The sequence below is a fragment of the Volvox carteri genome, assembly GCF_000143455.1.
Source record: "Volvox carteri f. nagariensis unplaced genomic scaffold VOLCAscaffold_6, whole genome shotgun sequence".
NCBI lineage: Eukaryota > Viridiplantae > Chlorophyta > Chlorophyceae > Chlamydomonadales > Volvocaceae > Volvox > Volvox carteri.
In genome coordinates, this window is record NW_003307549.1 from 292,485 (window position 1) to 304,506 (window position 12,022).

Consider the following 12,022-nt stretch of genomic DNA (forward strand, 5'->3'; position numbering starts at 1 on the left):
TCTAGTTTTATTTGCATCACAAGGCCGTGACAAAGTCTCACAAGGCTTGGTCGCTGGTCCGGTGTGGCAGTTTGGGCATCTCCCGGCCAGCAGGCGCAGCATTTATGCTATGGCGGCCTCATGAAGCGCTGTGTGACCCTAAGTGCATGACCGCGATTTTATAGAATTGCTTCCCTCTGAGCTGTTGGTATTTTAAGTTTTCGCCGCGCAGAGCGGGATGCTGGACGATGACGATGCAGATCAGTATGACTTCGATTACCTTGACAAGCTAGTTGAAAAACATCAGGTACAATATAGATATTGTGCTGCTTTTCTTTGAGGTCGGACTTCCTCTCGTTGCTATTTTCCTACCATAAGGAGGGTTTGTCACAACTTCGGCAACGGTGCGCAGGCATCTGCTGGAATTCAGCCGCCGCCGGTTCTTCAGCAGCAACACAATCAGGCACCACAGGTCGCCCAGGGCCTTGCTCAGCAGGGGGCCAGCTCGCATGGCCACCCGCTGCAACCTTGTAACCATGCACAGCGGCAGCAGTGGCATCACCACCAACACGCTCCTACTCACGGGGTTCCAGGCGTTCAATCGTCCGGCGGTGGTCATCAGCACTACCAGCACCAAAATCTCGGCGATGTACAGCAGCCTGTTACTAGTTTCCAGAAATGTCCGCCACCGCTGCCACAGCAGCAAAAACACCCACTATTGCACGGGCAGGCACCGCAGCCTCTACTGCAGCAGCAACAACAACAAGACAAGCAGTCACATCAGCAATCGATGATCCCAGGGCATCATCCGCAGCCCGCTCAAGCGCCGCAGCAAAACCAGCGGCTGCCACCGCAGCCGCTCGCGCAGCAGCAGCAGCAGCAGCAGCAGCAGAAACAAAGGCAGCACCCCCTTCACGGTGCGTCGGTAGTGGTTTTCCCTCCCCAACAGGATCGTCAAACATGTCCAGCAGCGCCCCCACCGCAACAGCAGCCGCAGCAGGGCCAGGGTTCTCTACTTGGCGCGGGGGCCCAACCACAGCAGCTGCAAGGACAAGCGCTACCGCAGCAGCTGCAACAGCAGCTGATACAACAACCTCCCCTGCAGCAATACCCTCAGCAGCAGCTCTGGCAGCAGCACCCACCGCAGCAAACACGCCAGCACCAGCCCTGGCCGCAGAACCCACCGCCGCAGCAACAGCAACAGGCGTGGGTGCAAAACGTTCCTCCTCCTCCTCCTCCGCAGCAGCAGCAGCAGCAGTTTCCCGCGCAGAACCCGATGCTGAAGCAAACACAGCAGCTGCAGCAACAGCCGCCGATGCCTGGAGCCCCAACAGCACTCCTGGCTCACCACCAAACTCGCCAAGCGCCAGGAAGTTTCCTGAAAGCCCAGGAGCACCCGTCTCAGCCGCACCTGCAAGGACAGATGCAGCGAGCCCCGATGCAGCAGCAGCCAGAAGCAGCGGCAGGCGACAACTCAGGCACGGCGCGTGATGGTGCCCTTGCATCAGTTGGTGGAGGGGGTGCTGCTGCTGCTGCTAGTAGTGGGGTACCGCAGCCAGCTGGCCCACCATCATCATCATCATCATCTCGCCAGGCGACATTCACCGCGACCTTGTCGCTGGAGGACAATAAAAGGTTCGCTGTCAGGGTACGTGGTCCGCCGCGGCAGTCGCATTTGGGTCGCAAGGAGGCCGGTTACACCCCGGAGGGGAGCCCGGTGGCCGGTCCGGATGCAGAAACACGCGGAGTGCGTCCAGCAGTACTGCATATCGCAGTGCTGTGGGCCTAAAAGAGGCTCTCGCGTAACAGTAATATCACACAATCCACAAAAAGTCTTTGTTGGTTCCGCTTTGCGATTAAGACTGTAAGGCAGTCCCTGCCTGGCACCTTACGGTGTATTGGCATCCATCACCATGAACGTGTGCGGCCATCTCGACCTCTATCACCAATGGTTTTTCGGGACCATTACCAGGACCACCAGTGCTCAGGGTGGCAGCGAATGCCCAATCACCATTACTACCAGCTTACATTAGTGGCTGAAGCTGAAGCTTACGATGGTGAAGGTGGAGGTTTCCTCTGACGCAGGTGGGCTTCCACGACGCGCTGAAGGCGGTGTTCGGCATCATCAGGGGCGCGTCTGGCTACGACCACAAGGTCCAGGGCTGGACATTCCCGCTGTCGGAGTACAGGCACGTCATGGAGGCCCTGACCGGCGGGCGGTTGGCGACGCGCAGGGTGGTGGTCAGCCTGCAGCCGGTGAGCAGGGGACATAAAGCGGACCAGCTCATGGGTCGCGTCTGAATGTGACTGGATGCCGCAACGTCCTAGGGGATTCGGGTAGAGGGGAGATGAGCAGGGAGCGTAGAAGATGAGCAAATGCATGTGTGTGGTGGGGGCGAGGCGGGACTCTGGAAGCCCACCAGGCGCGGGAGGTGGTCTTGTCATACCAGGGTGCATGGAGGCACGTAGGCGGAAATGTGCAAGGGTATGTGACCCAGAGGAGCTGTCGCAGATCTGCAAAATGTGTCCTCCTTAGTCAGGGGGGTTGGGGAATGGTGTCTATGGATGCCGCGATTCAGTGCGTGGATTCTTCCATGACGTGCAAGCTCGCACATGGTGCAGGTGGGGTGTTGGGAGGTGCCTTTCACGCGGCGCTGAAACCCACTTGGTGGATATGTTCAACGCATCTGCATCTGTTTGTCTAGGGTATTTTTATGCAACTGTCCCTGTGATGGGTGAACCTTGCTATGTGGTCCCCAACGGGCCGCCCGATACAGACCCTGCCTGACTTCGTGAAGAACATGCTGGAAGCCGCAGCGTCGCGTACGAACGACGAACGGCAATACGACAAGCTGATGCGTCGGGCGCATGAAGGCGAGCAGTCCTTGGACGAGAAGATGATGCCCTTCCAGCGCGACGGGGTCAGGTGTGCTGTTGGGGCTCATATGGGATGGGGGATGGGTTGGGTGGGGGGTAATTGTCAGAAGCAATGCGTCTGCAAACCCCCTTTTTCTGAGGTTGGGTGAGGGGCATTGCCAGGGGTCCGCGACGGGATTCGCCACTGCTACAGCAGCTTGGACAACGGAGTGTGGCTGAGAAGAGGAACACACTTGGGGTGGTGGCCGTGGCACCAGGCACGGCATGGTAACATGGTAATTGCTGCTTGGACAAGTCACGGACGTGGGCTGCTTCCATCCCATCAGAGCGATTCCATCCCACTGCCCTGATCCCCACGCAGGCATGCACTCCGGTTGGGCGGCCGGGCGCTCATCGGAGACGAGATGGGACTGGGGAAGACCGTGCAGGTAGGGGGGGATATTACGAATAGTGGACGGCATCGTGCCTACCTGCCTACCTACCTGCCTGCTAATTGTAATCACGCACCGCGCCGTTATGGTGCATTGGCGCCAAACAAGTGACAGCCCTTCGCAACACTCCTCCTTTTGGTGCACATTCCCGCTCTGCTACTACTTCCCCATTCTCCCTGAAAGGCAGTTTCTCTTGCTCGCAGCATCTTGCCCATGTTTCCGCCCGCCTGCGCCATCTGAGTCGGCGGGTTTGCTTCTCTAACCCCTATGCGTCGCGCTGCGTTGCGGCTTGGTAGGCTTGCTGCCTGCTCAAATGCTACGCTGAGGACTGGCCGGCGTTGGTGGTAGTGCCCAAGTCCCTGAGGGAGACCTGGGCTGACGCGCTGTTCATGGTGAGTAGGTGCGTAGGCGGAGGATGATGATGGATGACGGGAAAAGAGCAGCCGGGGTGAGGAAAGGTCGGGTGCATTTAGTTGAGAAGCAAATAAAATCGAAATACAGACAGGAAGCAGCATACAGTCCACGACGTGCAGGGGCGGACCGCATCCGTATTGGCTGGGGTGAAGAAGCATCATTCTGGAAGACGCGCAGGGCGCGGGGCGCATTGTGTGGTGGCGCTGTGGCACTGTGCATGTGGGAGGCCGCCTCTCTCCCACCCTTACCCACCCGGACCGCTCCCCGCTGACGATGCGGCGCCTCTCCTGTGCGGCCATCCCTCTGCAGTGGCTGAAGCTCACGGACCAGGAGGTGTTTCTGATCAATTCGCCCAAGGACGTTGATACGGTGCGTGGCTGCGTGCTATTGCATGACGTTGTAAATGAACAGTGTTAGCGTTGTGTTGTATCGCGGTGGGGCCTGGGGTATATTAGGAAGGCAGGGGGGAACGGAGGGAGAGAAAGAACGAGGGCCTTTTTGCCCGGAACACAGCTTTGGTAGTGTGTGGGCGTATGATGGGGCTAACACGGGACGTGATTGCATCCTCCTGACTTGTTCAGAGGTGTCAAACCTTGCCATACCGTGTAATCGCAACGTGGCGTGACGGGCCACCCGGGCACTGGAAACGCGGTATCTAAGCCGCATCAATCTGACTTCCTGGTTGCCTGTCTGCCTGGCTGAGTGAATGGCTGAGCTTTAGGGCTGGAAAAAGATAATTTCCCCGAACAAACAAACATTCCCACACTCCTCAGCTGCGGGGTAGCTGGTCCTCTGCGAAGCCCAAGATGGTCGTGATCAGCTATGACACGCTGTCGCGGGCAGGCGACCAAATCCAGAAGCTCAAGCCGCAGATGGTGGTCCTGGACGAGGTATGAGGGTTTCCTTACTTACGGACACCGGGATGAGCACCCTTTACCTGGGGGCGAGGAGGAACGCAGGGAACGAACGCCGTAGGACAGGAATGCCTCGATGGATGATTTCAAAGATATTCAGGTTTAAATAGGATTTATAAAATTTTTATAGCAATAGGTATTTTACAGCGAGCGCCATACCCGAAGTTGTTGGCACCCAGTCTTAGGTCCTCAAGAACAATCAGGACAATGCTCCCCTCGAGAGCCCTGTCCTCTTCAATTTCCTGCTTCTTTCTCCTGCTTCGTTCCTTCATTCGGCATACTAGAGCAGCACCCCGTCCCGCCACCTTGACCTGGATGTCGATTTTCACCTTTCTGGATTACGGACACTTTCACACCGCCTACACACCTTCTGAACATCTGCCAATCAATCCCCCTCCCTCCAGCCGCCGCTTCCTTGTTAAACCTGCCCCCTGTCATGTCCCTGACGTCATGAACTCAGGCGCACTACATCAAGAACGGCAAGGTAGGAGCGCGACCCAGTACCACGTATCAGATGGATGGCGCCGGAAGTCCCGGTATCAGCAGAGGCTTCCCGGTCCTTCCCTCCTGCCATTTGGGGGCCGTGTTGATAGCTCGGTGTCGATTGTCGCTGCGTTACGATAGGTGGCACCCTTAGGTCCGGCCACGGCGTCGGATGCGCGGATGGGGGCCTGGTGTTGAAGGGGAAAAGCGCTCTCTGGGTCCACTTCCCCCGGCCTCCGCCCCCTGGGCCGTAGTACCTCCTCCTCTCGCATTCCAAAAAAGATGTGTACGTGGGTATAACGAGAGATCAGCACTGCTTCCCAACTGTGTTGGCTGTGTTGCATCTCCCACGGTTGCCGCCTGCTGCGCGACACAGCGCCTTTTCTCCTTGGCTTTTCCTGGCTTTACCATGCATACGCGCATGTGCGTCTCCGCACGGGCTGTACCATGACCTACCCGCCTTTCCAGCGCCCTCTACCCGCATCTCTCTTTAGCTGCGTTGATCGACTCATTACTTGATGTACCTTTTTTATTATTGACAAATTTCAATAAGCTTTTAAGAGTTTCTTATTGTGATTACCAGGCCGGGACCCAGGCGGGACGTCGTACCTCCCTTACCCTCCGCACCCCACTCCATTCCCCTCCAGGATTTCCTCCTCTTCCCTTCTCGCCTTCTCCCTCCCTCTCCCAAGTGTTTCTACATGTTCCTCCTCCTCTCTTCACTTCACTCCCCACTCACTCCCCACCGGAGCCTTGGTTGCGGGTCATGCCTCTGGACTCTGTCCTTCGTTCCCACCTACATACGTCCAGATTCGCCGTGCACTCTATCGTGCGCCCGTTCCACCTCGTCTTTTAATTCCTCCTTATGTCGATTTTTTGCCTATGCTTTTGTTGGTGTTTGTCATGCCATCACATGTCATGCGCATTCACAGGCGAAGCGCACGGAGGCCGCCTTGCCGCTGATCAAGCAGGCTCGTCACGCGGTGCTGCTGACCGGCACCCCCGCGCTGTCCAAACCCAACGAGCTGGTGCCGCTGCTGCAAGGGCTGTTCCCAACAGCGGGAATCAAGGCCAACGCATTCAACGAGCGTTACTGCGTTCCAGATTTCATGTGAGACTAAATGCGGAGTGCCGGGGTTTCAGAGCGACGGGATCCCCCTTATTCTTCCCCTGGGTGGTGGTGGCTGGGAACAGAAGGGATGGGAAGGAGGGCCCTGGTCGTTCACTCCGGTCTATGTTTCGGTCTTTCTATACCGGGCCCCCCCCGCATCCGCCTTCCCAACTCTCGTCGGCCGCGTCCTTAACCTCCTTCACAGCTGCTGCGGCATCAAGTCCAGGTCGGCACGCGACCTCCCACCATTAACAATAACACTAGCACACCTTTTTCAAGCGCCTGGCCAAGCTTGAGGTCCTATATACGTTTCCATGTTTTTCGTTTTCAAAATCATCCTGTCGCCCGTGTGTTCCATACTTACTCCCTGTCATTACTTCATATCCTGGGGCCCGCCTCTCGTTCCCGAAACTCTTCACTCCTTTCCATACGCTTTGAACGTCGTGCTTCGGACCTCGGCAGTCGACTCCTTACATTTTGTATATTTGATCTCTCCCCAACCCCGCACGCATCCAACCCTGCACACATCCAACCCCTCACACGCGTATGCAAAACCTTTGCAGGCACCCTGGTAAGTTTCGCGGCTCGAAGAACGAAACGGAGCTTAACCGGCTGCTCCAGGGAGTGGTCATGGTGCGCCGACTCAAGGCCGATGTGCTCAAGCACCTGCCTGCCAAGCAGAGGCAGCAGGTGCGTGGGGAGGAAACTTGCAGCAGTGAAAGGCGTTGGCGGTGGCCGCGGTAGCTGGGGTAATCGGGATTGCGACTGGCTGGCAGGCTGGCTGACTGAGGGCGTGTGCTTAGGAGGGGATGTGGGGGCCTCAAGGGTTTTACCCTGCCTGGGGCCCTCGCTACCTGCCTGTATCTGCGCAAATGAGGTTGCGAAGGTGTGCCGTGTGTCTGTGTGTCTGTCCTCCCCCATCCCCCGGCTGCAGGTTTTCATCCGGCTGCCCGACAAGGAGACGCGGGAACTAGGCAAGATGAAACGGGAGCTGGAGGGCATCCGGGCGGTGGCCAATTCAATGATGTCGGCCGGGGGAGCATCCGGCCTGGCGGGTGAGCGCGCGATGCTGCTGCTGCTGCTGCTGATGAGATCATGATGATGGTGATGGTAATGATGATATCCTTTTTTGCTGCATCAAGCAAGGGAAGGGAAAGGGTGCCTTTTGACTGTTATTACCATCTGTATACGCTTCTTTGGTTGCGCTGCCAGTGCCCCGTGCAGAAGATGCATGCAAAGGCATTTAAGTTTTCCTCCGAACCTGCCACCTCCGCTCTGCGCTGTCCCCATTCCGTTACCTCCCCAAACTGCCAAAAATAGTCCTGTTCCCCATCTTCAAATGGCTTCCAAACCCTTGCCCCAATCCCCTGCATCACCGCGATGGGAACCCCTTCAGACCGGGTACTGCTCCTTCGTTGCCCTTTTGCAAGTACTTTTGATGCTGATAATAGCTGATAAGGCATATGTAATGCCATGCTCCTGTCCGCCCGCCTCCCCCCTTACCTCCCCCTACCTTGGGGCCCCCGGGGACCCCTTCTTTCTGCCCCGACATCCCCTCCCCCCCCCAGGTGTGTCTCACGAGCAGCAACAGACCATCATGAGGCTTTGGCGGGATACTGCGGAGATCAAGAAAACGGCGGTGGCGGAGTACTGTTCGGACCTCCTCGAGGCGGATGGAGCCAAGTTCCTGCTGTTCGCACACCACAAGGTGCTGCTGGATGCGGTGGAGGAGAAGGCGAGTTTACCAGCGGGGAGGAAGGGCAGAGCAGGAGGAGGTTTTAGGCGTTGAAGAGTTATTTCAGGCTTTTTCAGAGTTTTTCTGGAGGGGGAGAGGGGCTGTAGAAACTTAAGTTGACGAAAGCTGGATCTGGATGAGGGGGTCGAGTGTGGATGAATGGGCTAGATGAAGCGGTGACGGGGGCCGAGGGGAATGTGGTGGGCCCTGTCCAGTGCCGACTTGTACGATCCACCTTCAGCAAGCGTGATGGCGCATTGGCGTTCGGCTCCTTGGCACCCGATCCGTTGCACTCCGCGGTATCTCCTGCCTTTTTTTCCGCTGGCTGCAACGAGGTGGAGAAAAGCGGCCCCACCTGCCCGAGTGCCTACCTTCCCACCTTCCTAGTCGCCTAGCTGAACAGCTGCCCGGCTGCCTTCCCTCCCGGCTGTGTTCTGTTCGGCGCAGGTCAAGTCGTTGAAGGCACGCTACATTCGCATCGACGGCGGCACCAGCGGTGATGACCGCGGCAGGCTCGTTAAGCAATTCCAGGAGGACGCAGATGTCAAGGTGGGTGGACGCGGAAAAGATGCGGACCTCCACACCGCACCACACCGCGCAAATATTTCCCTCCCTCCCGTCCTCCACCTTCGGGGTCACCTCAACCTTCTCTGAACAGACATGGACACAGACATACGCACAGACATACCGCACGCACGCCCCTTATCTGGATGTTTCCTGCTTCTCGCCGAACTATTGTTTTTTCGCTCCCAACCCCGGGCCCCGTCTCCACCCCACCCGCCTGGTATCAGCTTCACTTGTCTGTGGCTCGTCTGTCCCCATCCGCATGCCTGGGGTTCTCTCCTCGGCTCCTTTACCCCGCTCACCCAACAGGTGGCCATTTTGAGTATCAAGGCTGCAGGAGTGGGACTCACTATGACCGCATCCAGCCTGGTGGTCTTCGCAGGTGAGGAGGGAACTTAGACGGGGTGATGGAGGGGGTGAGCGCTACCGGCATGCGGAAGCTGCACGACGACGGGGCCCGACATGACCAATTTGCGCCACCTGAAGATGGGCCTCTATTAGCTCGGTAATAGAGTGGCAACACTACTAACTAGCCAGCACTAATGCCTTGCGGCTCAGTTCACTTTAAGAAAAACAGATTGGCCCGTTGGCCTACATTGGCACGAGAACGCCATGGCACAGTGGGCTTCCTCTCTTCCCCGGGCCCCCGACACAAACATGCCCACGGTGCACTGGCTCTGCATCATGCACCTTGCGCCAAAGCCTCTGCTGTGTGCCTGCCGTGCCCTGAACCCGCCCCCCGTCCCTTCCAATATGCTGCCTCATCCCCTACCTGTCATGTACAGAGCTGAGCTGGGTTCCGGGGGACATCCAGCAAGCGGAGGACCGCTGCCACCGCATCGGCCAACACACCTCCGTCAACATCCACTTCCTCCTGGTGCGGGGCTCCATTGACGAGCTCATGTGGGACACGCTGCAGGTGCGTGTGTGCGTGTGTCTTCTGTGTGGCAGGCGGCGGCAACTGTACAGTGGTTATGGGAGAGGCGGTGTGTTCCCCTCAAGAAGGGGAAAGAGGAAGGGTGGGTGCTGCGGGCGGCCGGGGTACACGGGAGGTCTCTATTTGCAGCAATAGGATATTAAACGAAGGAGGCAGCGCACTCCGCGAAACCGGACGTGAGCAGGAGGGCCGCTGGGGAGAGGAGAATGAGGGGATGGGGGCGCAGCAGCTCCTTTGCTCGCAGCATGCAACCATAGCCGGTGTCGTTGGAGGGATGGATGGATATAGCCGCAGGGCAGCGACTAACCCGGCTGCCCATCTTGGCGGGGAGGGCTGAGAGCTGCTATGGCAGCGCGTCTAACAATCCATGTGTATCATCCTGTGCCTGCATCTTGAGCGCGCTGCTGCTGCGGCGGCGGCTTTGCTGGTGTCCCTTTGCCGGTCTGGTGCCTGTATACTCTCCATTTAGGAACATCAGCTGCGAGAAGGCGACCGTTGGCTACGTGTGGTTGTTAGGTGGAAGGTGGCAGTGCGCCGGGGCCTTTTCCGCTTTACTTAACCGACCAGCCGGGTCTGCCTGCCTGCCTGTCCATTCCCTCTCCCTGTCCTGCTGCACTTCCACACAGAACAAGCTGAGTGATGTGGGCAAGGTACTTGACGGCAGCGGTGCGTTCATCAAGGTACGCGGCGCCGCCACAATGCGCGATAAAGAAATTGTCATGGAGGCAACGGCGGCAAAGCGGAGAGGGCTGTGGGGATACTGGCTACGGCGAGGCCATGTCGTGGGATGTAGAGACCCTAGCTGGCCTCTCCGCTCGTGACTTGTTCATGCCTCTTGAACATAGTTCCGTTCCGTTCCTTGCCCAGGCGCGTAACCCTGGACTAAGTCATCTCTTTCTCACCATCGGGCTAAATAGTTTCCCCCGACTCTTTTGTTTTTTGAACTCGCGTTGCAGGTCTATGGGCCTTTGGCTCGTCTAGACCTTGCATTGGCTTGGTCTAGGGCTTTCTTTGATGAAATGATCCATTGCAACATACGTGTACTTCCGTTCATGTATTATACCTTGCAAGAACCTGCCTTCGTATTGCGACTTTTAGGCTCGTGGGCTATTGCCCCTGAGGAGGACAACCTTCACAGCCTCAAAGTGCCACGCGTACACATCTCCACACTCTGATCCCACCCCGCCCCCTCAGGTCGACACGACTCGGGAGGTTCGCAACCTGGGCACCAATGCGGCTGCAAACCATCCTCCTCCGCCGCTGCCTGGTGGCGCTGACGGGAGCGGCCCCAGCCCCGGCTCCGATCTTGGTAACGATGAACGTGCAGAAACGCGGGCTGTCGGCACTTCTGACAGCAAGTCGGCAGCGGCACGAAGCGGTAGCAAGGCAGCAGCGGCAGCGGCTGGGAGCCGCCGCATATCCGATTACTTTGCACCCGGAGGTGGAGGGGTGGCTGCAGGGCGAGGGGGAGGTGGGGGAGGGGTGGCCGGCAAGGTCGAGGGCGAACGGCGTCCAGGTGGAGGCGCCATGGCAGGACAAAAGCGAGGCCGAGCAGGCCACACGGAGGAGGCGGAGCTGGCTGACGACGGAAACGACGACGACGACGATGCAGATGACTTTAAGAAGAGCCGTCGTTGAGGGCAGACGGGAGACTCCGTCTTGAGATGCGGGTTGGCCATCTGTGTCTGTTCCTTTGCGGTCGCGAAATGGCACACGGCATTCCCACGGTTGCTGCGCCACACAGCGCTCGACGGCGTGGAATGGCCGCTTATCGGTGTTGTTTGTGTTTGTGATTGGTGTTCTAACAGCGCTTTTTCTTACAGTTTCCGGATAGACATGTACCTTCGCGTGTGCGTGCTGTTGACATGGCATGCTGTTCTGCTGGCCAGGCTGCAGGACTGCACACCTGCAGGATTTAAACGGATTGAACATCTGAGGTGCGGCTCCTGCTGCGGCCTACCAAGGGATTTGGGGGAAGACAACTGGCGTGCATCACGCAGCACACTGCTCCACGGCAGGGCCCAGAGCTGAAGCAGACGTATGTACGGCATATATAGAGGAGGCTAGGATGACCTATAATAGTTCGGAGCTCGGAGTCGTGCACGCAGGTCACGCTGGAACATTTCTTGATTAGCAGGTGGGGATGCAGGCATTGCGCTTATCGGTACCGTACGGGGCGAGGAGTGGACTCTTGTCCCGGGTCCGCCTCTGAACGGCCTTGGATTGTTTGAACTATATACTTTGGCTGCTTTGAGAGGGCACCAGAGAAATAACGACACCGAAACCAAGGTTACTAGGGTCTTGTTATGCCCATCTCTCCGACCCGCAGGCTAGCTGGCCACTTGCAAGACCTCTTCTGTACTGCACCACAGTACAGTACAGGCATTCAGAGACCGAGCGGAAAACGCTCTGTGGCGTTAGAGGTCACGAGAGGCCGGCTCGCCGGCTTCACACGCCACCTGCAGATGTCGGTCGTGTCATGCGGCATTCAGCCCCACGGCAGCTGGTCCGCTGTTTTACGCAAGTGCGACACACCCAACAACCTCAATTGCACCATGGACCTGCCAACGACCCATC

At 58.0% G+C, this 12,022-nt stretch overlaps 1 protein-coding gene across 1 annotated transcript; it reads left to right on the forward strand.

Moving 5' to 3' along the window:
* Nucleotides 1–211: 211 nt before the first annotated feature.
* VOLCADRAFT_103414 (uncharacterized protein) lies at nucleotides 212–11,731 on the forward strand. Its single transcript, XM_002947274.1, has 19 exons — nucleotides 212–286; nucleotides 929–1,726; nucleotides 2,065–2,235; nucleotides 2,757–2,905; nucleotides 3,218–3,284; nucleotides 3,584–3,679; nucleotides 4,011–4,070; nucleotides 4,475–4,591; nucleotides 5,076–5,099; nucleotides 6,031–6,209; nucleotides 6,415–6,435; nucleotides 6,773–6,899; nucleotides 7,144–7,264; nucleotides 7,778–7,932; nucleotides 8,392–8,493; nucleotides 8,818–8,890; nucleotides 9,294–9,427; nucleotides 10,072–10,125; nucleotides 10,640–11,731. The coding sequence occupies exons 1-19, from the start codon at nucleotides 218–220 to the stop codon at nucleotides 11,081–11,083; spliced, it is 2,961 nt and encodes a 986-aa protein (XP_002947320.1). The 5' UTR covers nucleotides 212–217; the 3' UTR covers nucleotides 11,084–11,731.
* Nucleotides 11,732–12,022: the final 291 nt, after the last annotated feature.

Coding starts and splice junctions, on each gene's coding strand:
- VOLCADRAFT_103414 (XM_002947274.1), top strand. CDS start 218: ATGCTGGACGATGACGATGCAGATCAGTATGACTTCGATTACCTTGAC. Junction 4,071..4,474: donor CGCCCAAGGACGTTGATACG/GTGCGTGGCTGC, acceptor CACACTCCTCAG/CTGCGGGGTAGCTGGTCCTC. Junction 8,891..9,293: donor CAGCCTGGTGGTCTTCGCAG/GTGAGGAGGGAA, acceptor TGTCATGTACAG/AGCTGAGCTGGGTTCCGGGG.